We start from the raw sequence: 23,528 nt of genomic DNA, 5'->3' as shown, positions 1-23,528 counted from the left end.
AAAAGGTTTGATGAAGGATAGACAAGACCGATTAGAGGCTTTAAAAAAAAATCACATACTCGGGCATCATGGAGGTTTAAAATTAGTATTATGCATTGATCCAGTAAATAACAGGATGCTTACAATGTAGCAATAAAGGATGTGGGAATACCAATAGAGCATAAAGTAAAAATAGTATTTAATAGGCTTATGGTAATTTAAATAGAAAATCAAGTGATCTCATTGAACATATCCTAAATTGCTGAAAGTCAAGTGGTTGTGGGATAAAAGTAATTGGAACATGAAAAAACAGAGTCTAATAAGTGAACGCCAGCACACATTAAAACAAAGATGGTCAACTTTTTAATAAAGGAATGGTTCTAGAGTAAGGAATCCAGATTACTACAGCCAACGTTATGTACATTGTATTTAAAAATACATTTGGCACATACCACTAAATCGACTTGTCAACAGTGGCCATTTGAAAGTAAAAATTACTAAGGAGGCTGGTGGAAAACAGTTCGTCTTTTACAAATTAAAGGGACAGTGTGTCAGCTTACAGGTATGGTGTTGAGCTCAATGGTCTTTAATGATAGATACTGATGCTAATGCAGGCAAAATGCCATAGTTCGCATGAGGTACAAAATAGATAAAGTAAACAATGATAAAGATTTTAACAAATGTCAGGATGAGAAAGACTTGTGAAATTTACAGACTTATGCCTGCAAACTCAATCATGTAACATCCCTTTCAACAATGTGTAATGGAATATCATTTAATCACCGTGTCAAATGCAATATCACTTACTGTCACTTCAGAATTAATTTATGACATTCCAAAGAGATTCATCTAAACATTATCTTGAAAATAGAGACCAAATTTTAATGAGAATTTCTACTCTGCCCCCCACCACCCCAGAAAGAAAGTGGCCCAGGTACAGGTCGTGCCCAGGTTAAGGCATGGCTCTATTCCGGCAAACTGCTCATAAACCAAACTTAGATCAAGTCAGAAGTGCTGCCGCAAACAAGGTTCCCACTAGGCAAAAGATCCCAACAAATGTATGCCACCAGTCTCCCAAACATTTGCTCTTTTGTATGAGCTGTATGTAAATCAGGCATTCATAACCTGGGGAGGACCTGTAATTGGGAAAGAGAAAATGCTAAACCTTTGGTGTATTGTGCACAACCACAAGCTATTTTACGAAAATGTATCCATTTCCTATAGAATTTAGTAGTAATTATGAAATATGAGCAAATTTATAGATGGTGCCTTTTCAGCATTTGGAAATTTTCAGGAAAAGCCCTGAGTCAGAACTTATGCCAGCAACACACTACCCATACTTGCTGATGTCTCAAATATCAAATGTGAACTTACCTTTTGTAGATTCATTCAGCCCTAACCAGAGTGGAAAGTGGAACAAGAACGCCAACAACAAATCGACTAACATAACTCAACAGGCAAGCATCGTTAACTGTCAAATACATTTAAATGTTTTGAAATGTCTCAAATTAAATGTTTATATTGTTCATACCGATACAATTTAAGAATTTCTGAGAAAGTTGACTCACAACTTGAACATCTAGTTGAACAACAAGGTTGGCTACAACCTTCCCCCCATTGACAAACTGTACACTGCAAGGGCCAGGAAGCGAGCGGGCAAGATCATCTCTGACCCCTCTCACCCTGGCCACAAACTCTTCGAAGCACTTCCCTCTGGAAAGCGACTCCAGACTGTCAAAGCAGCCACAGCCAGACATAAAAACAGCTTTTTTTCCCATGAGTGATAGTTCTACTCAATAACCAAAGTCTGTAGTCTCTTTTTTGCTCCGGTTTATTTTCACCCACATGTTTAGACCGTAATGTTGTATCCTTATTGTTTTGATGTGGTTATGCTTTATTCTTAATTGTTAACTGTATGCTTGTGTTGTCATTTGTGAGCGGAGCACCAAGGCACATTCCTTGTATATGCATACTTGGCCAATAAATTTATTCATTCATTCATTCATTCATTCATTCATTCATCTACGCCAAATTTATGCTCAATTCCTGGTTTAAAAACTCTACTTCATAATAAGACTGCAACTGTACTGACATATTAGTTAATAAGTGTTCTGACATACCGAATAATAAACCAGTACCAAACACAGCATCATCTTTCACGAAAGCAGACTTGGACCGTTCTCTTGGTGAGTCATGTATTTCATTTGTCAAAAATCTATTGGAATGGAAAAATATTAAGACGGAAAGAAAGACAATCATATTATTACAAGATGGCAAGATGACATGTTATAAGGGTAACAATGCTTTTAAAACAGCTGCAAATGTAAATATATTTTTTCTTCCTGGGATTAAACAAATGACATTGTTTGATCTAAATAGCAACACACACAATTCCATATAACCATATAAACTACACCAGAAAATTGTCACTATTTAGTGTTATTACTTTACCTAGTACTTTTTTGCCTATTAATAATTGTTCTCACTCCCTCTTATCCTATTATTTTCTCCTAACTTTGAAATGCTGTTAGTGTTTTCCACCATGGCATTGGCAATAAACAAATATTTTCTATCTGACAAACTATTGTTTTGGAATAGTTTCCACTTGCATGCAAAACATACAAAAGCACACGTAGATAATTTGATGTGAAGTGGGAATGTATGCTGCGTGACAGGAGTATGACTTTGGTTAGTTAAACTGTAATACATAGAAACATAGAACTGTGAGATATGCTTCTATCTTAAGTTAGAGCCATTTAACTGGTACTAGACCAAGTGGACCCGTTGGGCCCAAACCTCTCCTGCATTGGTGCAACACCCTCTCCTCCCACTCCCTTCACCCCCCCCTCCCCCTTCCCCCTCCCTCCACCCCCTCCCAGCTCCCCTCCCTTCCCCCTCAGAATTGTGACAGGAATGCTTTCCAAAAATTCTCAGTCCCGATCGAAGACAAAGCAGCAAAAAAGTAAAACAATTGATAAAGGATTTGGTTTGTCAACGTCCAAGAACATTATATGATGGATACCTTGCCAAGAAATATCAAAACATTATGGCTACTTACCTAGGTTGTTCTGTTGCTGAAACAGGTCGCCTTCTGTGTTCTTTCTTATACTCATCTTCAATGTACGTTGGTTCTTTCTGATCACGTCGATCTTTGTATTGCCTGTAGTAAAATTTGACAATTTCACATGGGTTTTATGAGATGTAATTTTCAGTTCAGGAGCAAAATTCAATAGTCAAAAGTGGTGAATTAACAAATAATCTAAAGAAATGCAACTGAAAATGAGTCCTGATAGCCATCTACTCTTACAATGTTTCAGTCATCTGAATTCATTACAAAATTGACGTCAGATATCCAATCCATTTCAACTCCAGTACACAATATGTTTCTGGTGTAGTTGTTTTTCACGACAAGTTCTGCCACTATCCAAGTCAAGAAGCTGCTCCTAAATATTTGCTTGCTTCAAATTTTTCCATCAACTCCATTTGCCTGAACTATCCTTCCGCTAATTTCCTGTATCTACTGGATACCTTACGCACACCATATCTCCTGTAGAAACAATGTTTGTACATCTAACTTCTCAACCCTTTTCAAAATCAAATGTCCAAGTTTTCTCCTTTGCAGAAATAAGAACTCTAGTTTATGACTCTGAAGAAGGGTCTCGACCCGAAACGTCACCCATTCCTTCTCTCCTGAGATGCTGCCTGACCTGCTGAGTTACTCCAGCATTTTGTGAATAAATACCTTTAAAATTAATCTGGTAAATCAACTGCATTGGCTCGATATTATTTTTGTAACACATTGGCGAAAATGGTCCATGGTACTCTGCAATCTAACCAATATTCTATTCAACTTTGAAGCAATTTCCGTAATTTTTAAATTCTATGCCGCTGGTAAATCGAGCTTGAAAAGCACCATCTAAGACATGCAAATGCACACAGTGGGAGCTAATTTAACAATGGAAATGAAATAGAGTTCTAAAGGACAGGTTTATATAAAGCCATACTAAACGTAGAAATCCCACAGATTAAATAAAGGATAAAAAGTGTTACAAGTGACAATGAAGAATTGGAAGTAAAATGAGTGTACATAGAAATTTATCAAATTAGGTGGGAGGCAGAACAAGAGCAAGGATTATGCAGCATGTAAGAAGAATATGAATATCAAAGTGGGAACATTGGCATTGAAGAATTATTCACCTGTACTCATTTTTCAATCTTTCGAAGTAGTTGCTGGAATCAGAAAAATTATTTTCATAATTCCATGATCTGTCTGTCTGCGTCTGTACATTTCTGGAAAGGAATAATCCATAGTTCAAATAATTTTCAATGCTGTTTAGTTGCAAAGACCATTGGCATATTAAACTATTAACAGAGCTGATACACAGGGCCGAGAAATGTAAAATCTTAGGGCTAGTCCATCCAAGTGCAAATTATGTATTTGGCATGATAACTCAAAATACTCAGCTAACCTTAAAAATTAAACTTAAAAATGTTGTTAAGTGTGAAATCTCTTTCACTCAGACATTAAATGTCAGAATTTCTTTTAAGCTTATAATCTGAGCTTTCTTTTCCACTAAAAAAACACAACTTGCTGAAGTAACTCAGCAGATCAGGCACATCTCTGGAGAACATGGATAGGTGATGTTTTGGGTCGGGTTGGGGGGGGGGGGGGGGAAGAAAGCTGGATGAGAGGAGGGGCAAGACAAAGCGTGCCGGTAATGTGGATATAGGAGGGTTTTAACAGGCAAATAACTGGACAAAGGACAGTGATGAAAAGACAGGTGTGAATCAAAAGGATTGAAGAGTTGCAAATAGTGAAGCTGGTGGAAGGAATGTAGGTGGAAGGAGGAATAGTTGCGAGTCTCGGTGGGGCACAAGGCAAGCGGGGGGGGATAGGGAAAGAAGGGGTAGGGAGTGAGTCTGTAGTTACCTAAAATTGGGGAATTCACTGTTCATTCCGTTGGGTTGGAAGCTATCCAAGCGGAATACAAGGTACTGTTCCTCCAGTTTGATTTTTTTATTTATTTTTAGATTTAGAGATACAGCGCGGAAACAGGCCCTTCGGCCCACCGGGTCCGCGCCGCCCAGCGATCCCCGCACATTAACACTATCCTACACACTAGGGACAATTTTTACATTTGCCCAGCCAATTAACCTACATACCTGTACGTCTTTGGAGTGTGGGCCACTCTGTTACTTCCTTTGTTCCTTTGTTTACTTGGGTCACAACCACCCTTAATAACCTTATTTCCATCTCTTATAACTACAAAACCTACAAATGGTGTAGGCAAATTAATTGATATTCAATCTTTCTTCACTATTTACTGTAAAACCTAAGCTATGTTAGCTAGGGTAGGTGTGGACTCAAGAGAGAAACAATGTGGAGAACTCAGGAACTGGTAAAATGACAGGGGAGGAGGGGGAGGGCATGGGGGGAGTGTAAGAAGAGGTTACTTAAAGTTAGAGAATTCAATGTTCCAACCGCTGGATTGTAAACTACCCAAGCGAAATATTTGGTGCTGTTCCACCAATTTGCGTGTGGCCTCACTTTGGCAATGGAGGAAGCCCCCCCCCCACACTTTAATCTTTCCACTCTTCATCATCAGAAACTAAGTTTCAGTACACTTCTCCCAACATTGTTCCAGCGCAAAACACAATTTCTAATATAGCCACAAAGTGCTGGAATAAAAAAAGTGGGTCAGCCAGAAGCGGGTCTGGAGAAAATGATAATATTGTTGTCAAATTGAAGAATTGGCTTGAAACCACAAGAATGACCCAAGGTACAAAAGCGTAAATAGTCTAGAGCATGGGGACTAGGTGAAATAAATTCATACTGTTACAATCGCGTGAGAATTTCATTAACATTTTTCCTCATGGGTCAGTAATTGCACTTTTTTAAAGTCAATACAATTTATACTCTACATTTTGTTTGAATTTTATTTCTCTGGGGGGATCTGATTATGGCTTCATTTGGTTCAACACAAAATTGGCAGCTTCACTAAACTGGGATTATTTAACATTGAGGATGAACAGTTGTCAGAGGTAAATTTTAAGGTTCCACATGCCCAAGATGTGATAACCTTTGTTTGGCCCTAAAGGTCCAGGATCAAGATGGAGACTCCTTGCAAGAATCCTCATGGAAAGAGATTGTTTTTTTAAGCAACAAATCTATGATTATAACGAAACCAAGATTAATTGTTTAAAATGATAAAATATTCTTGCAAACCTTTTGAAAGATGTTTTTTTAAAGCATTTTTAACCAACAAATACAGACGGAAACAACAAAATTATGAAAACTTGTTTAGCTATCAAAGCTATAAATACATGTTGATTTAGCCCATAACAATAGTTTACCAATATTATTACCTTCTATGACCAACTTCAGGATCATCAGACCTGCGATATCTATGTTCTTCCTGCCGCTTGTGATTCAACAACTCTTCATAGGCCTGCATTGATGTATATGCATCATTCCCATAAGGAACTGGTTCATGTGGGGGTTGATCAGATCTTACATGAGGTGCAGCCAGAAATCTGGATTCATCCGAAGGATCAATATTCTCCTTATAATATTAGTTACAAATTTTAAAATAGATGAGTTAGTGCCCAAATAAATATTACATGTAAAAACATATTGCAAACATTTCTGACATATTACAATTAAAAGTATTTTCCTACAGTTGGATATGCATAATGACAACAAATAGATCATTTCTTCTCAAATGCTAATTTTAAACAAATAGAAATATTAGTGAGAGAAAATGCCAAATAGCACAGAAAAAAACTTTGGCTGGCACCACCAACAGAACCTGCCTCGCCAACAGTCTGTCTGTCCTTTCGTCTTTTTGTTAATTTTAGTGTGGTTAAAAAGTATGTTTTAGTGTTCCCTGGTTTGTTTATGTGAGGAGGGGGAGGGGGTTGGGGGAAACTTTTTTTCAATCTCCTACCTCAACGGAGATGCGATTTTTTCCGTATCGTTTCTCCGTCCCCACTACGGCCTAACATCGTGGAGTTGGCGGCCTTTCCTGGAGCTCCAAGCCGCAGGAGTCTGCGAAGCTTGCGATCCCTTTGTCGGATCCAACCGCGGGGCCTGTGGACTTTAACATCGTGGAGCCCGCGAACTCTGGTAAGAAGAGGCCGACTCGGGAGCTCCATGCTGCGGAGTTTCAACCGTCCTGACGCAGGAGTTTCGATCACCCCGAAGGGGGCTTCAATCGTCGGCTGCGGGGGCTTTGATCGCCCCAACTGCGGATGGTTTGACTGCCCCCACCACGGGAGATCAAGAGGAAGAAGATTGAACTTTATTGCCTTCCATCACAGTGAGGAATGTGGAATCCACTGTGATGGATGTTTATGTTAACTTTTATGTAGTTGTGTGTTTTGTTGCTTTTCACTTAGTATGGCTGTATGGTAACTCAAATTTCACTGTACCTTAAGTATAAGAAAATAACTGCAGATGCTGGTACAAATCGATTTATTCACAAAATGCTGGAGTAAAATGCTGGAGTAATGCTGCAGGTCAGGCAGCATCTCGGGAGAGAAGGAATGGGTGACGTTTCGGGTCGAGACCCTTCTTCAGACTGATGTCGGGGGTGGGACAAAGGAAGGATATAGGTGGAGACAGGAAGATAGAGGGAGATCTGGGAAGGAGGAGGGGAAGGGAGGGACAGAGGAGCTATCTGAAGTTGGAGAAGTCGACGTTCATACCACCGGGCTGCAAACTGCCCAGGCGCTGCTCCTCCAATTTCCGGCGGGCCTCACTATGGCACTGGAGGAGGCCCATGACAGAGAGGTCAGACTGGGAATGGGAGGGGGAGTTAAAGTGCTGGGCCACCGGGAGATCAGTTGCGTTAATGCGGACCGAGCGCAGGTGTTCAGCGAAGCGATCGCCGAGCCTGCGCTTGGTTTCGCCGATATAAATAAGTACATTTTCACTGTACCTTAATTGGTACATGTGACAATAAACTGACCTTGAAACCTTGAAATGAAAAAGATTAAGTGATCTGGCAAGAAGTAGTAAGATAGGAGCATTAAGTAGCACTTGAATTTTGTTGCTGACATGTTGGACAGAATAACACTTCCAACAAAGAAACATACCATAATACCATTAAAAGTTCTATGCCCAAATATAACAAATAGTACTGTAAACTTGTCATTTGTAATTTGAAGAATGAAGTGAGATAATATCTTAGTGACCTCTGGTGGCATTGCTACTCCTTTTGAATTACAAAGCACCCAGACTTAATATATTGAATACCATTTGAAAGTTTACATTTAACACAGGTTAGTAGTTTAACAGTGAGAAGAACAGCAGCAAACATCAAGAGGACATTAACATATTCGGCAGATAAAGCTTAATCCTGGAAATATTGAAGAGATGCAGTTTGAAAGATAAAATGAGAAGCAGCAAATCAAAGAGTATAATTTTAGAGGGTGAAGTAGGAGAGGCTAGGAGTTTACAAGCGCAAATCTTTGAATTCAGAGATATCTTCAATTCAGGTAAATCATTTGAGAAGAAGAATGTCAAATTCTTAGAACGAATACAGCAGAAATTTACTACAACAACATCAGAAACAGGGAACTGAATTTTATGATTAGAAATGATGAAATTGCATTCTTTGAAACAAAGGTGGTAATGGAGAGATGTGATAGAAACATTATGAATTTTGCGATTTTGGATAAATTATGTAGGGAAAAATTGTATCCACTGATAAAGGGTTAGTTTCCAGGGGACACCCACTTACAGTGAGTGCAGTGACTTGCTATGATTTGGCAGCCAATACCTGAAAGAGCTGCAAGTAAATTTGATTGTAAACTTCACAAAGAGAATTTGCATTGGTAGAGGAGGGCAATAAGATTTAACTGGATAATTCTTTTAAAGAACTAACCTTGGGGTAAGAACAAAACGTGCTGCAAGATTTTTTTAAATGCTATTTTGCTATGTCACCATGAACTATATTTTTTATTTGAAATTCACATTACATCCTTAAGCATTGCTTTCAATTCCAGAAAGAAAGTCACCTTTGGAATCCATCTGCCGTCTCTTCTTAATTGTTCATTTTTGTCTTGCGCCCTTAATAATTGATTGTATTCCTGGTTTCTTTCTATTCTCAATCTGTCCTGAAATTAACAACAAACTGCATATTACTGCATCAGAGAAATGAATGACAAACAATATAATTCAAGACACTGGAGATCCAGAATGAGCATCACCCAATCACAGGAGAGTTGGAGATGTACATAACCAGCTCATTTTAATATTTCAGCTCAGAGCCTTTGTATGTTTCCATTTAAAATAAGTTCAGCTTTAATCCCCTGGAAAAAGAAATTGTGTTTAGAATGAGACAACAGCTAGGTATTGGTGTTCTAATGGAATCAGTTCAATGAATTACGGGTTTTTTTCCATTGGACATATAACTTTTTCAATTTGAGAAGTGATGAAATGAAACGAAGTAATTTCTGCTTGGTTGAGTTGATTATTTTGAGTAAAATAACAACTGAAAGAACAAATATTGATATAAACTGAAAAATAAAATTTATATCAAATAGCTATTTCACTGTCATGAATCTCAGAATTATGGGGGAAAATGCAGTTTCCATTTGCATGCATCCTCTCAAGCTATAAACCCAGAAATGCTTATTTTCCGATTAACTGTTAGACAATAGACAATAGACAATAGGTGCAGGAGTAGGCCATTCGGCCCTTTGAGCCAGCACAGCCATTCACTGTGATCATGGCTGATCATCCACAATCAGTACCCCGTTCCTGCCTTCTCCCCATATCCCTTGACTCCGCTATCATTAGGAGCTCTATCTAACTCTCTCTTGAAAGCATCCAGGGAATTGGCCTCCACTGCCTTCTGAGGCAGTGAGTTCCACAGTTTAACAACTCTCTGAGTGAAAATGTTTGTCCTCATTTCCATTCTAAATGGCCTACCCCTTATTCTTAAACTGTGGCCGGGACTTAAACTGTGGCCTGGTTCGGGACTGCCCCAACATCGGGAACATGTTTCCTACCTCTAGCATGTCCAATCCCTTAATAATCTTATATGTTTCAATAAGATCCCCTCTCATCTTTCTAAATTCCAGAGTATACAAGCCCAGTCGCTCCAGTCTTTCAACATACAACAGCCCCGCCATTCCGGGAATTAACCTTGTGAACCTACGCTGCACTCCCTCAATAGTAAGAATGTCCTTCCTCAAATTTGGAGACCAAAATTGCACACAATACTCCAGGTGTGGTCTCACTAGGACCCTGTACAACTACAGAAGGACCACTTTGCTCCTATACTCAACTCCTCTTGTTATGAAGGCCAACATGCCATTAGTTTTTTTTACTGCCTGCTGTACCTGCATGCTTACTTTCAGCGACTGATAAACTAGGATACCCAAATCTCGTTGTACTTCCCCTTTTCCAAACTTGACACCATTCAGGTAATAATCTGCCTTCCTGTTCTTTCCACTAAACTGGATAACCTCACATTTATCCACATTAAACTGCATCTGCCATGCATCTGCCCACTCACACAACCTGTCCAAGTCACCCTGCATCCTCATAGCATCCTCCTCACAGTTCACACTGCCACCCAGCTTTGTGTCATCTGCAAATTTGCTAATGTTACTTTTAATCCCGTCATCTAAGTCACTAATGTATATTGTAGATAGCTGCAGTCCCAGCACCTTCCCCTTGCGTCCCCTTACTATGTTATGAACAAAATCATACAAGGTAAAATCATTCCAGATAAGTAGTTGAAGGATAGAGAAACTATTGGATTTAGTAAAATATCTTGAAAATTTTCTTAACAAACAATATTTACACTAGAGAGTAAATAATCATTTTGTACTTTCCTACTAATGGTCTGAATTTCCAATTCGCCAAAATGAAATTCCCAAGAGAACTAAACTCTGCAATCCATTAAATAGATAAAATCTGCAAAACTCTTAATTCAAAGATGTCCATCATTATGTATCAATTATATAATTAAAAGAGTAATTATGTCACAAACAAGTAATCCTGAACAACATTAATTTTGCATTTCTGCTAATATTTTAGTCAGTTGTGACATAATTTACACAAAAGTCCTGCACCCATGATTCATTTTGACGTCATCAAATTGCCCTGGCCCCAGAGAGACCTCTATACAATGTGATATTCATGATTGCAACAAAACAAAATCTCAATAAGAGTATCTAACTGTATTCACAACACTGTTGACACAAGTAATTAGTTGCAATTTGTAACTGATTATCATGTAATAAATTGAAGTCAAACTGATCCAAGCATACATGGAGTTTATGACAAAATGTAAGTTTAACATATGAGATGCACAACCATTAAATGTGAATAAGTAATGCCCTGTAGAATGCTCATAATGTCAGGACATACAGCAGTAAGATGAGCAAAAATATACAATACAATATACAAAGGAGAATAAGTTTAACTTAGCCTCCCTGTGTCATATCGGAAGTACACTATAAATTCAAGGACATAATTTTAAGAGAAACCAGACAATTAAAATATAATCCCTTCCCCCTTTTAAAACAGTTGCAATGTTTAGAAATATCATTATCCTTAAATTAAGGAGACACCAAACAGATATTACATTAAGAAAACCTAGTAATGGCCTGCTTTCTTTTGTCATCTTTACTTTTTTGCATATCTTTCATTGATTTGCTCTTTTTCTCTCTACATCATCTATATCTCGCGTTTCCCTTTCCCCTGACTCTCAGTCTGAAGAAGGGTCTCGACCAAAGATTCTAGAGGAGCAAGATGAACCACACCGTTGAAATCGCCTATACTGAAGTGTAGTACGCAAAGGAGCATAATGTCTGCCATTTTAGTAGGCAAAACCTGCCGTTCGCTATGCCTCTCGCAGTCTAATCAGTGTTTTGGGGGAACAGTACGTATGATGATACCATAAAAATGCAGAATATATCTCATCTATCAATTCACAGATTTTTGTTCTTTTTCTTTTTAAATGTTTCTGCAAGTTTCTGCCTACTAAAATGGCGACATGACATACTATGGTTTTTAGGGTCGAGTGGTCTATCTTGCTCTGCTCTATTATCTTTGGTCTCGACCCAAAATGTCACCTATTCCTTTTCTCCAGAGATGCTGTCTGACCCGCTGAGTTACTCCAGCCTTTTGTGTCTATCTCCGGTTTAAACCAGCATCTGTAGTTCCTTCCAACACTTACGCTCAGTCCACCTTGGTCTACATGATCTCCCGTTTGCCAAACATTTTAACTCCTCTTCCCATTCGCATGCAGACCTTTCTGTCCTGGCTTTCTCCATGGCAGAGTGAGGCCACATGCAAATTGGAGGAACAGCACCTCATATTTGGCTTGGGCAACTTACGACCCAGCGGTTTAAGCATAAAGTTAATTATCATCTCACTACAGAAATCTATTTAAAATCACCCACGATATTTAGATGGCAAGTTCAATTACATTGTGAACCACCTGAAGCTTATGAGAGAGAGTAAAGTTAAACACAAATATTTCAAATTTCACTGTTGAAACCCATTTATTTTAATTTATAAAGATCTAAGTATTTAAAGACTAGAAGACTTGGTAATTAATAACTTGATTTCTATCTATATCGGTCATCCACCTGTGACATTGGCTCTGCTTGATTTGTCCCCTTTTCTTGTTTGTTTTCCTCTTTGCATGTGTAGGGCATACCCAGACATGTCTCTGCTCTGCATTTCACAACTCCCACATTTCCCAGATTAAGTTCACATTCATCACTGGCCAGTCAAAGTTGTTTACAACTTATCCCCACGGTTATCCCAGTTTCAATTTATCAGAGACATCTCCCTCCATGCATCTTTACAAGCTTTGTGTGTCTCCTTCCCAGTGCAGACAAAGAACATTCCACTTTTAAAGTTAACTTGTTTCTCTTCCCACAGATGCAGCCTGACTTCCTGAGCATTTCCAGCGCTTTCTGTTTCTATTTTAGTTTATCTGAAATCATTGAAATCAATTTATGTCCTGAAGGTGTTATACACCTAGTCAGATGGGGGCATTGATTCTCAATTTTGTAAAGGGCTTGAAAAAGAAAACACTGCAGGAACTCAACAAGTTAGGCAGCATGTGTGGAAGAAAATGAACAGTATGTGCTTTGGATCAGGACCTTTCCTCTGGACTGACAGCTGAGCGGAGATAGCCAGAATAAAGAGAAGAGAGGAGTCGGGCAATTGCTGGCACACAACAGGTTGATCCATGGAGATGGGGTGGACTGAATCAATGGCTCCATTTGTATAGTGCTAGAGATCAAACAAAGCATTTTAAACTAATGGATGAAAACTTCAAATTCAATCCTGGAAGACTGGAAGGAAAGGAGGGTTGCTCGCAATAATAAATTGAATTGAAGATAATAGAGATTTTTATGATAGAACATGATGCAATATATCAACATTGTCTGTGCTAACATCCATTTATCTGCTTAACTTTAACTCATTATAAATTTAGCAATGTGCACTAACGTTAAATACATTTTCATTGTATTTATTTATTTAGGTACTAAATTTTTTTTTAAACTTTAGAGCATGGTACTAACTTTCTCTATAAACTTACCTTTGCCGATCTTCTGTCAGAGATGGGAAGCGAAAGGCTCTCGACTGTGGGCTGCAAATCCCTTTGAATCCTAGCATTTTTCTGGAATAGCAATAGCCTAGAATCAACTTTAAAAGTACAAATCTCTTCTTTGATTACACTTTTCAGCTGATGATTCTTTTTTTGGGAACCCTACAGATCATCAGGTAATTTTAATGCAATGGATATTAGCACCATGCCAAACCCCCAAAAAGTCTCAAATAGATAGCATTATCATCTATAGTATTATTTTGTACTTATTCGGCCTCATTACTTGTTTTATCCTTTGCATTTTGCTCCAACCTGTTAACAGAGTGTTGCTGCCTCACTATTTGATCCTGACCTAAGGTATGAATGGAGTTTATGCATTCTGCCATCAACAATATGGATTTCCCCTCCTCTTCTTTAAGAATATCTTAGCTGTCTGTCAGCGGCTCAGTAGTGTAATGATGACGGTTGATCGTATTCTGGGAAGGAATGAAGGATAAAAGAAAAAATAAGAATCCCTACTCTTAAAACCCAGTACTTGCTGAAAGAATGCGTTTGCAGATAGATGAGGATATAACAAACTTAGCTGTAAATTTCTTCTTCCTTCCCCACACTCAAGTTAATTAGATGTTGACATCTGCTATCTAGTTTCAAAAGTGAGCAAGAGAAATGTAGAATTGTCCAAACTGCCCAGAGCTTTAAACAAAAAGGCAGTAATTATGCTTTCAGAACATACAGCGAGGAGAAATGACTGTTACACAATGGCACTGGCATAATACTTAATTGCAGTACTCTACCTCAGCCATGTAGCGTCTGTAGTCTTGCCGAAGTTCCTCCTTCAATTTCTGTTTCTTTTGATCATATTCTAATCCAAGTTGCAGACTTAACCCATAGTTTTCATCTAAAAATATATATTTTAAAACATACAATTTAGCTTTTGTTTTACGACAGGCTTCTTTGTACAAATTAACCTACTTACCATATGGATTTAAAATGAACTGTTTTCAATTATTTTCAACTTTGTCCATGTGGGTGGCGGGTGGCGCCAACAATGGCTGCCTCGCCAACAGTCTATCTGTCTCTTCCTTCTTTGTGTTTTAATAGTATGTGTTAAATGTATGTTTTTAGTGTTCTTTAGCTTGTTTTATGTGGGGGGGGGGGGGGGGCTGGGGGAAACATTTTCTAAACTCTTACCTCGACAGAGATGCAATTTTTTTCCATATCGTATCTCCATCCGCACTGTGGCCTAACATCGAGGAGTTAGCGGCCTTTGCTGGAGACTGACTTCCGGAGCTCCACCGCGGGCACCTGCGGACTTTAACATCGCGGAGCCCGCGATACCTTTGCCAAGGACCGACCTCTGGGCTCCAACCGTGGGTGCTTGCGGACTTAACATCACAGAGCTCGAGGTCTCGGGTCAGGGAACATCGGAAACACCAAACTGCAGGAGCTACGACCAACCCAACACAGGAGTTTCAATCGCCCTGACGCGGGAGCTTCGACTGCCGGCTGCAGGAGCTGCGATCGTCCCGACAGATGGTTCGATCACCCCAACCGACGGAGAATAAAGAGGAAGAATAATGGACTTTTTTTGCCTTCCATCACAGTGATGAATGTGGGGAATCCGCTGTGGTGGATGTTTATATTTTCTTTTTATGTAGTTGGGTGGCTTGTTACTTTTTTTCTCGTATGGCTATATGGTAATTCGCATATCACTGTATCTTAATTGGCACGTGACAATAAAAGACCTTTGAAACCTTTGACTTGAGAAATGTAACTGAAATAGATGAATATAAACATTTAAAAAAGGAGAAAATGAATATAAAAAGTACAAAAACTGTGAAGTAAAAAAATATCAACTGAAGAAACTTTGTAAAATCAGTGACATGAAATTAGTAGAATTGTTATTCAAATGTGAAGGTAAACCAAATATCGTTTGTGTTGTAAATTAATACAATGGTACATAATCATGCACTTGATTTTTTCAGAGGCATAATATGAACAATTGACCTACTTTTCTATTTGCTATCTGTTGGATGCTATCAACGTACCTTTAGATCTATCAGTTTGTAGATTGTCTTTCATAGGTTGCATGGTTGGGTGGCTATTTGCATTGGTTGATGAGTGAGCTGCTTGATTAGTCTTACCAAATGGTTCCGAAGACTTTGTCTGGGAGAGGGGAATGGGGGCAGATGAAGTTATATATTAGAAATATCTCAAACTGCTCATATCAAAAATGCATCACAATCACAAAAATGAATAAAATCTACATACAGCATGCATTATTAGTTTTGCTTAGCACTAAAATAGCCTCCCAGGATAATACATAACTGAACCATCAATTAATGATCTTATATCATTAACTTATATCTATTAATGCTACCTGCTTGTCCCTCTTGATCCTACTTCTTTACAAAACTTTCTTTTCCAAGCTTTAAGGTTCAAGCCTGGGCGATAAACTCACTAATCTACCCTCAATCATCAGCCAAGTTTAGCTTTAATTGACTTTGCTATTCAGCAGCATTTAAACATTCTAGTCTTCATTGTATATGAAGTTTCTTTAAAAATCCCTTCAGAGTTTGATGCATTTATATGTGTGAAACAAAACAAAGGTTTCTACTTTAGAAAATTACATTTAGATGTTAACTAAAATTCTAGCTCACAAGGCCAATGATATTAATTTTTCTTGACTTACTCTCATCTCCATATATGGTGGATCTTGGTCCAGCTCGATTTTATCTTGTGCTAATTTGGCCCTTTGTTCCACAAGAAACTTTTCCAATAGATCTGCCATTGTCAGCCAAGCACCTACAAAAACATTTACATTTTGTAAATTACAATTTTGGTTCTATGATTATGAAAGATCACTTTGACAAGCTTCCAGGTGAGTCAATGGGAAAGGGCGAATAATCTGAAGCAAAATGTTCCTCACAAGCTTTCTATTTCAGCATAATGGCCTCTTTGAGGATTGGGGGTGGCAGACAACTCTAGATCAAAAACTTAATGGGACCAGCGTATAACTACCATGACGATAATGACATATTTGAGATTACAAGCAAGTCATTTTGCACTGAGTCACTCATCTTCTGATTCTACAAAGCGATTTCATCATCTAAAAGGTATATATCAGAAGTGTGACGGAGTACTTTATAATCACCAGGGTGAATATAACTCCAATAGCACTCAAGGAGCTCAACTCCATCCAGAAAAACAATCTGCTTGATTAGCAACATATTTCTGCCTGAGCTTTCATTCCCTCCCATGCTGATGTACTGCAGTGTACATCAGCTACAAAATGCACCACAGAATATCAATGTTAAAGAACAATGTCGCAGAAGCGTGGGAATGTCATCACACATTCCTCAAGTCACAAATCATCGTGACGTGCCAGGTTAGTATTTTTCAAATCACAATCCATGTGGGAAGTTTTCATCACACAAACTATAATTGTTTTAAAAGGGCACTTTTTCAAGGACATCCACAGCTTAGAAATAAGTGCCAACTTTGTACGTATTATCAAAAATCAATAATCCCGTTTCCTAAGCAGTAATAAGGAAGCTGAAACCATGCAATTTTTTTAATTAGTTCAGAAGAAGCAACAAATATATTGTGATAAAATGCACTATGTCTACAGATATAAAGCACAATTAGCATAGGCCTAAAACTTAAAAGCTCAACTTTTAATAATTGTCAACCAATTTATTTTACTCTCCTGGGTAGCTAATTTGTTTTTAAAATCTTTATTACTGAAGTGAAATACTTATATACCATGAATATATTTACAATGGAATTAATAATATAACAAGGCAAAATATCACAGTCTAATTGTCAATCATCCCTCACCACCCAAAACTACCTATCATCTGCCAGTTCTTACCCCATTACCCCTCACATCTCTTTTCCAACTTTCTCCCCACTACTGCATCAGTCTGAAGAACGTTCCTACCCCACAACATTGTCTGTCCATTTCCCACCATAGATGCTGTTTGGCTTGGAGTTCCTCCAGCACTTTGCAGTTTTCTCTGGATTCCAGCAACTGAAGTCTTGTATGTCTCCAGCACGTGCGATGGATTGGGATCAATAACTTCTGGATTTCTGTATAAAATTGCATCTATAATGTACCCCAGATGTTGCTGTCAGTTTCACAGTATAATAATACTGTGGATGTTGACAGCTTTGCTTTCAGTAATAGTCGCAAAAAATCAAATCTATTTATTAATTCATTGTATGTTAATTTTAATTTAATCACAGCACTGGTGGCAAAACTTTCAACACCATCATCCCTCTGAACTTGCTACCAAGTTCAGAGAACTGGGTCTCTGTACATCCCTTTACAACTGGATCCTCAGCTTCATAATCATAAAAACACAATTAGTATGAATTGACAACAACACTTCCTCCTTGATAACCATCAACACAGGAGCACCTCAAGGCAGTGTGCTCAGCCCCCTGCTCTACTCATTCAATACCAATGACTGTGTAGTTGGACACAGTTCCAACTCCATCTTTAAATTCGCTGATGACACCACCATTCATGGATGAATTGTGGAAAATGATGTCAGAATAAAGGAGGATTGATCGTCTGATTGAATGGTGCAAGAACAACAGACTTATTCTCAATATCAGTAAAACCAAGAAACTGATTATTGACTTTAAAAGAAGAAGGCCTAGGATCTACAAACATGTCTTTATCGACGAGTCGGTGGTGGAAAGAGTCAACAATTTCAAGTTCCTGGGCACACATATCTCTGAAGATCTATCCTAGAACTAACACTTTAAGACAATCATAAAGCAAGCCCATCAACGCCTCTACTTCTTTTAAAGATTTCAGAAATTTGGTACATCAACAGAAATTCTCTTGAACTTCTACAGCTGTCTGGTAGAAGATCATATTGACTGGTTGCATCTCAACTCAAACTGTCTCACTGTCTCAAAAAGGCAGCCAACGTCATGAAGGACCCACACCACCCTGGCCATGTTGTTATTTCACTCCTGTCATCAGGAAGGTGGTTTTGGAGTCTGAAAAGTGTAACGCTCAGGTTCAGGAATAGTAACATCAGCCTATTGAACACTACGAACTCCAACTAAACTTTGAACTATAAACTACCTTGATTAGACTTAGGACTTTGGGCTTTGTTTTGTTTTTGCACTATATTGTTTTTTTAAATTGATTGTTTTTTAATTTGTTTATTATATTATCAATTGAGTGTTTAGAAATCCGTTATGATGCTGCTAAAAGTAAGAATCCCATTGTTCTGTTTCAGAACAGATGGAATAAAACACTAAAGGATACAAAGTGCTGGAGTATCTCGGCGGGTCAGACTCTCTGGATAGGTAACGTTGGATAGGTAACGTTTTGGATAGGTAACGTTTTGGATAGGTAACGTTTTGGATTGAGACCCTTCTTCAGACTCAAAGTACATTTGTGTTTTAACCAGCATCTGCATTTCTTCATTTCAACAAAACACTATTGACTCTTCAACAATTTAACCTGCAAAGTTCCTTCTTTAATCCTCATCTTCGGAAACCAAGTTTCAGTGCACTTCTCACAACACAGTTTCCAATATAGCCACAGCGCTGGAGTAACTCAGCAGTCAGGTAGCATCTTTGGCGAAAAAGGATGGGTGACGTTTCAGATCGAAAGCAAGGGCCAATGCAGGGTCCCACCATGAAACGTCACCCATCCTTTTTATCCAGAGATTCTGCCTGACCTACTGAGTTACTCCAGCACTGCGAGTCTATCTTTGGTATAAACCTGAAGAAGATCTCGACCTGAAACGTCACCCGTTCCTTCTCTCCAGAGATGCTGCCTGTCCCGCTGAGTTACTCCAGCATTTTGTGTCTACCTTCGGTGTAAACCAGCATCTGCAGTTCCTTCCTACACATCTGCAGTTCTTTGTTTGCCACAATTTCCGTTAACTCGGTTAATCAAATTTCATTATACTTCACACGACCAACTTTCTCCTGCCAACTTCCAAGCAGTCGGTAACATTATCAGAGCACAGTCTAAAAAGCAAATACATTTCTATAAACAAGACAAAAAATGGTCAATTACTTCTCCAGAACTTACTGATGCACTCGTCGTCAAGCAACTTTGGTAAACAGACCTCATCTCTACTGAAACTGATCCGCAGACTGCAAGGAGCGATCTTACCACTAAATATGCATGAAGCGAAAAATAAATTCAGTTGTAAGCAGACGCTGAATAATGGCCACCCGCGCAGAGCAACACAAACATGCCCCGGACAGTTGTCAAGGCGGGTGGAGGTGGCCGGACGAGTCTCTACGCGGTCGGGAGAAGCCGAGTAGCCCTAGCAACATGGACAACAGCGCCGGGCCCGGCACTCGGCCTGCCCGGAGAAGCGCCGGCAACCCGTACAAGAAGGCTTGTAACGGCGGGACGGGGTGATTGCCTCCTGCTCGCTCGCAGTGGGGCGCCAAGTGGGAAATCGGAGGCGCGCTAACCGCCGACTGCTTACACTCGCGGCCACCGTTCCTTGTGGAAGATTCAAACCAGGCTGCGCGAGAGGCGCCCGCTCGCTGCCGCCCATCTGTTGCTCCGGGCCCTCCAGGCCCATCCTGCGTGATCACGGCCCCGCTCACACCCAACCATCCTCCAGTAACCCTTGCTTTCCCTCTCTCCGTCCCTCCCTCCAGAGTTCTCTGCCTCAGAAGGCAGTGGAGGCCAATTCTCTGAATGCATTCAAGAGAGAACTAGGTAGAGCTCTTAAGGACAGCGGAGTCAGGGGGTATGGGGAGAAGGCAGGAACGGGGTACTGATTGAGAATGATCAGCCATGATCACATTGAATGGTGGTGCTGGCTCGGAGGGCCGAATGGTCTACTCCTGCACCTATTGTCTGTAGATGATTGAGAATGATCAGCCATGATCACATTGAATGGTGGTGCTGGCTCGAAGGGCCGAATGGTCTACTCCTGCACCTATTGTCTATTGTCTGTAGATGATTGAGAATGATCAGCCATGATCACATTGAATGGTGGTGCTAGCTCGAAGGGCCGAATGGTCTACTCCTGCACCTATTGTTTATTGTCTGTCGACACAAAATGCTGGAGTAACTCAGTGGGACAGGCAGCATCTCTGGAGAGAAGGAATGGGTGACATTTCCGAGTCGAGACCCTTCAGACAGAGTCGGGAGAGGGAGACTAGAGATTTGGAAGGGTGAGGTATCAAAACGACAGATCAAAGCAGACGCTGCTCAAGGAAATGTAGAATGGTTCCTTGTTGGCTGAAGGGACGCTAACAACAAGGTATACAAACAGTGAAATTAATCACGACAATGAAACCAGTCTGAGGAGGAACAGCACCTCATACATTTGCTTAGGCGACTTACAACCCAGTGGTATCAATATTGATTTCTCTATCTTCAAGTAACACTTGCTTTCCCTCTATCTCCGTCCCTCCCCCACCCACCCGAGTTCTCCCACTAGTTTCACTGATTAATTTTACTGTTTGTATGCCTCATTGTCACCTTCCCCTCAGTCAACAATGAAAAAGTGTCAAGTCAGGAGTGTTTTATTCTCATATGTCCCAGATAGAACAATGAAATTCTGACTTGCAGCAGCATACAGAATATGTAAACATAGTAGATAGACACAAAATGTTGGTGTAACTCCATGGGCCAGGCAGAGTCTCTCTCTCCCCTGACTCTCAGTCTGAAGAAGAGTCTTGACCCAAAATGTCACCCATCCCTTCTCTCCAGAGATGCTGGAGTCACGCTGAGAATCCCGCTGAGTTACTCCAGCATTTTGTGTCTATCTTCAGACCAGTGGTTTGCTGTTCACGCCTCCACCTCCTCCCGTTCCCAACCCATGCTGTGATGTATCCTAATAAAGTCCTGATGGCACATCTGTAAAAGTTGGTGAGGGTTGTTGAGGACATGCTGAACTTCCTAAGCCTTCTAAGGAGGTAAAGGCATTGCTGCACTTTCTTGGCCATTGCTTCGATGTGGTTGGTCCTGGACAAATTGCTGGTGATATTTATTCCTAAGAACTTGAAGCTTTCGACCAACACTACTTCGGTGCAATCAATGTAGGTGGGTACTGCTTCACTTCCTAAAATCAATCACAATCTTATTTGTCCTACTGACATTGAGGGAACGGTTGTTGTCTTGGTACGAGGTTCTCAATCTTCTTCCTGCACTCCGTTTCATCGTTATTTGATATACAGCCCACTACAGTGGTGTCGTCTATGAACTCTTAAGAATTCATTTTCATTTGGTTTTAAAATCATGGGAAAGACCAACACAGCAGCAGGCATCCACTGCTGACACACCTGCTCCACTGACCCACTCTTCCTCCCTCCCCCTTCAAGGTAGAGATTGTATAGAAAAGATTTACGAAGATGGTATTGAGACTGCACAGCTTGATTTATAAGGAGAGACTGGATAGGTTGGGACTGATTTTCCCAGATTGTGGGAGGCTAAAGGGTGACATTATTGAAGTTTATAAAAATGAAGATAAGACATAGGAACAGAATTAGACCATTTGGCCCATCAAGTGTACTCTGTGATTCGATCATGACTAATTTATTTTTTTCCTCCAACCCCTTTCTCCTGCATTCTCCCTGTACCCTTTAACGCCCTTACTTATCAATCTCAGCTTTAAAAATACCCAATGAGTTGCGTCCATAGCTGTCTGTCGCAACAAGTTCGACCGCCTAAAGAAATTCCTCCTTATCTGTCCTTTTTTTCTGAGGTTGTGGCCTCTGATCCTCAACTCTCCCATTACTGAAAATATCCTCTCTGCATTCACTCTGTCTAGACCTTATGAGGTGAATGAGTTTTTCCCCAAGGGTAGGGAATTCAAACTACAGGGTATAAGTGTATGGTGAGAGGGAAAATATTTTAAAAGGGACCCAATAGACAAGTTCTTCACACAGAGAGTGAATGAAGGAGCTGCCAGAGAGAGTGGTAAAAGTGGGTACAATTACAATGTTTAAAAGGCATTTGGACAGATGCATAGATAGAAACGTTTGGCGGTATATGGGCCAAATGCAGGAAAATGAGTTCAGTTCACAAAGGCAATTTGGACCAAAGGGTCTGTTTCTGTGTTGTAAAACAATGACTTTCAAGGATATCAGAGATGTCCTCCTTCAGGAATCGGGGCTTCCCCCACTGTGATTGATGGCGCCCTCACTTGCATCTCCTTCATTTCCTGCACACAGCTCTCACTCTGCCTCTCCCAAACAGAATAGGGAGAGTCCTGCTGATCCTCATCTTTCATCCCACCAGCATTTGTATTCAGCAATTCATTCTTCATTTCTGCCAACTACGACGTGATCCCACCACCTGTCACATCTTCCCCTTTCTGCTTTTCGTAGGAAGCACTTTCTTCATGACTTCCTGCTTCGCTCATCTCTCCCCATCCACCCCCTCCTCCCTACCCAACCACTTTCCTCTGCAACCATAGAAGGTGTAACACCTGTCCACCCACACCACTATCCAGAGACCCTATCAAGCCTTCCAGGTGAGGCAGATTTACCAGTCCAACTTCGTCTATTGCATTAGGTGCACTCAATGTTAGCTCCTTTACGTCAGTGAGAGCAACTGCTTTGCCGAACACCTGCACTCTGCACCATGCCACTTGGAACTCCCAGCTCGTAGCCAGTTCAATTGGCCTCCGCAATTCCACACTGACCTATCTGTCCTCGGCCTCCTCCACCACTAGGGTGAGGCCAAGATCAACCAAAAAGGAGCAACCCCTCATATTTGTCCTCAATACTCTACAAACTGGCAGCGAACATTGAACTTGCTGATTTCAGGTAGCCTGCCCTACCTTCTCCCCGTCTCTCTGTCCACCCCTAATCCTCCCACACACATCTTTCTTTTAGCATAACTCCCCACACCCTCTTGCCTAGCTTCTTCCTCACCCACACCATTTACCCATCTCTCAGACTCTTCCCATCTGCCCACCCATCTCTCAGACTCTTCCCATCTGCCCACCCATC

The 23,528-nt window shown here is 40.1% G+C and overlaps 1 protein-coding gene across 7 annotated transcripts in view; it reads right to left on the bottom strand.

Annotated features, from left to right (window-relative positions):
* The window catches only part of cspp1a (centrosome and spindle pole associated protein 1a), a 67,838-nt gene extending 47,692 nt beyond the window's left edge, over positions 1 to 20,146 (bottom strand). For 5 of the 7 annotated variants that reach the window (XM_078398705.1, XM_078398702.1, XM_078398701.1 and 2 more), the window contains exons 1-10: positions 17,509 to 17,558; positions 16,258 to 16,370; positions 15,614 to 15,731; positions 14,360 to 14,463; positions 13,557 to 13,637; positions 9,001 to 9,099; positions 6,346 to 6,542; positions 4,177 to 4,269; positions 3,038 to 3,139; positions 2,100 to 2,194 (exon numbers count right to left, since the gene is read on the bottom strand). In XM_078398705.1, the coding sequence (XP_078254831.1) occupies positions 2,100 to 2,194; positions 3,038 to 3,139; positions 4,177 to 4,269; positions 6,346 to 6,542; positions 9,001 to 9,099; positions 13,557 to 13,637; positions 14,360 to 14,463; positions 15,614 to 15,731; positions 16,258 to 16,370; positions 17,509 to 17,539 (1,033 nt within the window). In that variant the 5' untranslated portion in view covers positions 17,540 to 17,558. Of the gene's footprint in view, positions 1 to 2,099; positions 2,195 to 3,037; positions 3,140 to 4,176; positions 4,270 to 6,345; positions 6,543 to 9,000; positions 9,100 to 13,556; positions 13,638 to 14,359; positions 14,464 to 15,613; positions 15,732 to 16,257; positions 16,371 to 17,508; positions 17,559 to 19,632; positions 19,992 to 20,041 lie in introns of those variants that run through there. The other 2 variants (XM_078398703.1, XM_078398704.1) reach the window with 2 other exon arrangements.
* Between the last annotated feature and the right edge of the window lie 3,382 nt (positions 20,147 to 23,528).

The sequence above is a fragment of the Rhinoraja longicauda genome, chromosome 4 (assembly GCF_053455715.1).
Source record: "Rhinoraja longicauda isolate Sanriku21f chromosome 4, sRhiLon1.1, whole genome shotgun sequence".
NCBI lineage: Eukaryota > Metazoa > Chordata > Chondrichthyes > Rajiformes > Arhynchobatidae > Rhinoraja > Rhinoraja longicauda.
Note: the sequence above shows the minus strand (reverse complement) of the source record. Positions and strands in the feature narration are given on the sequence as shown.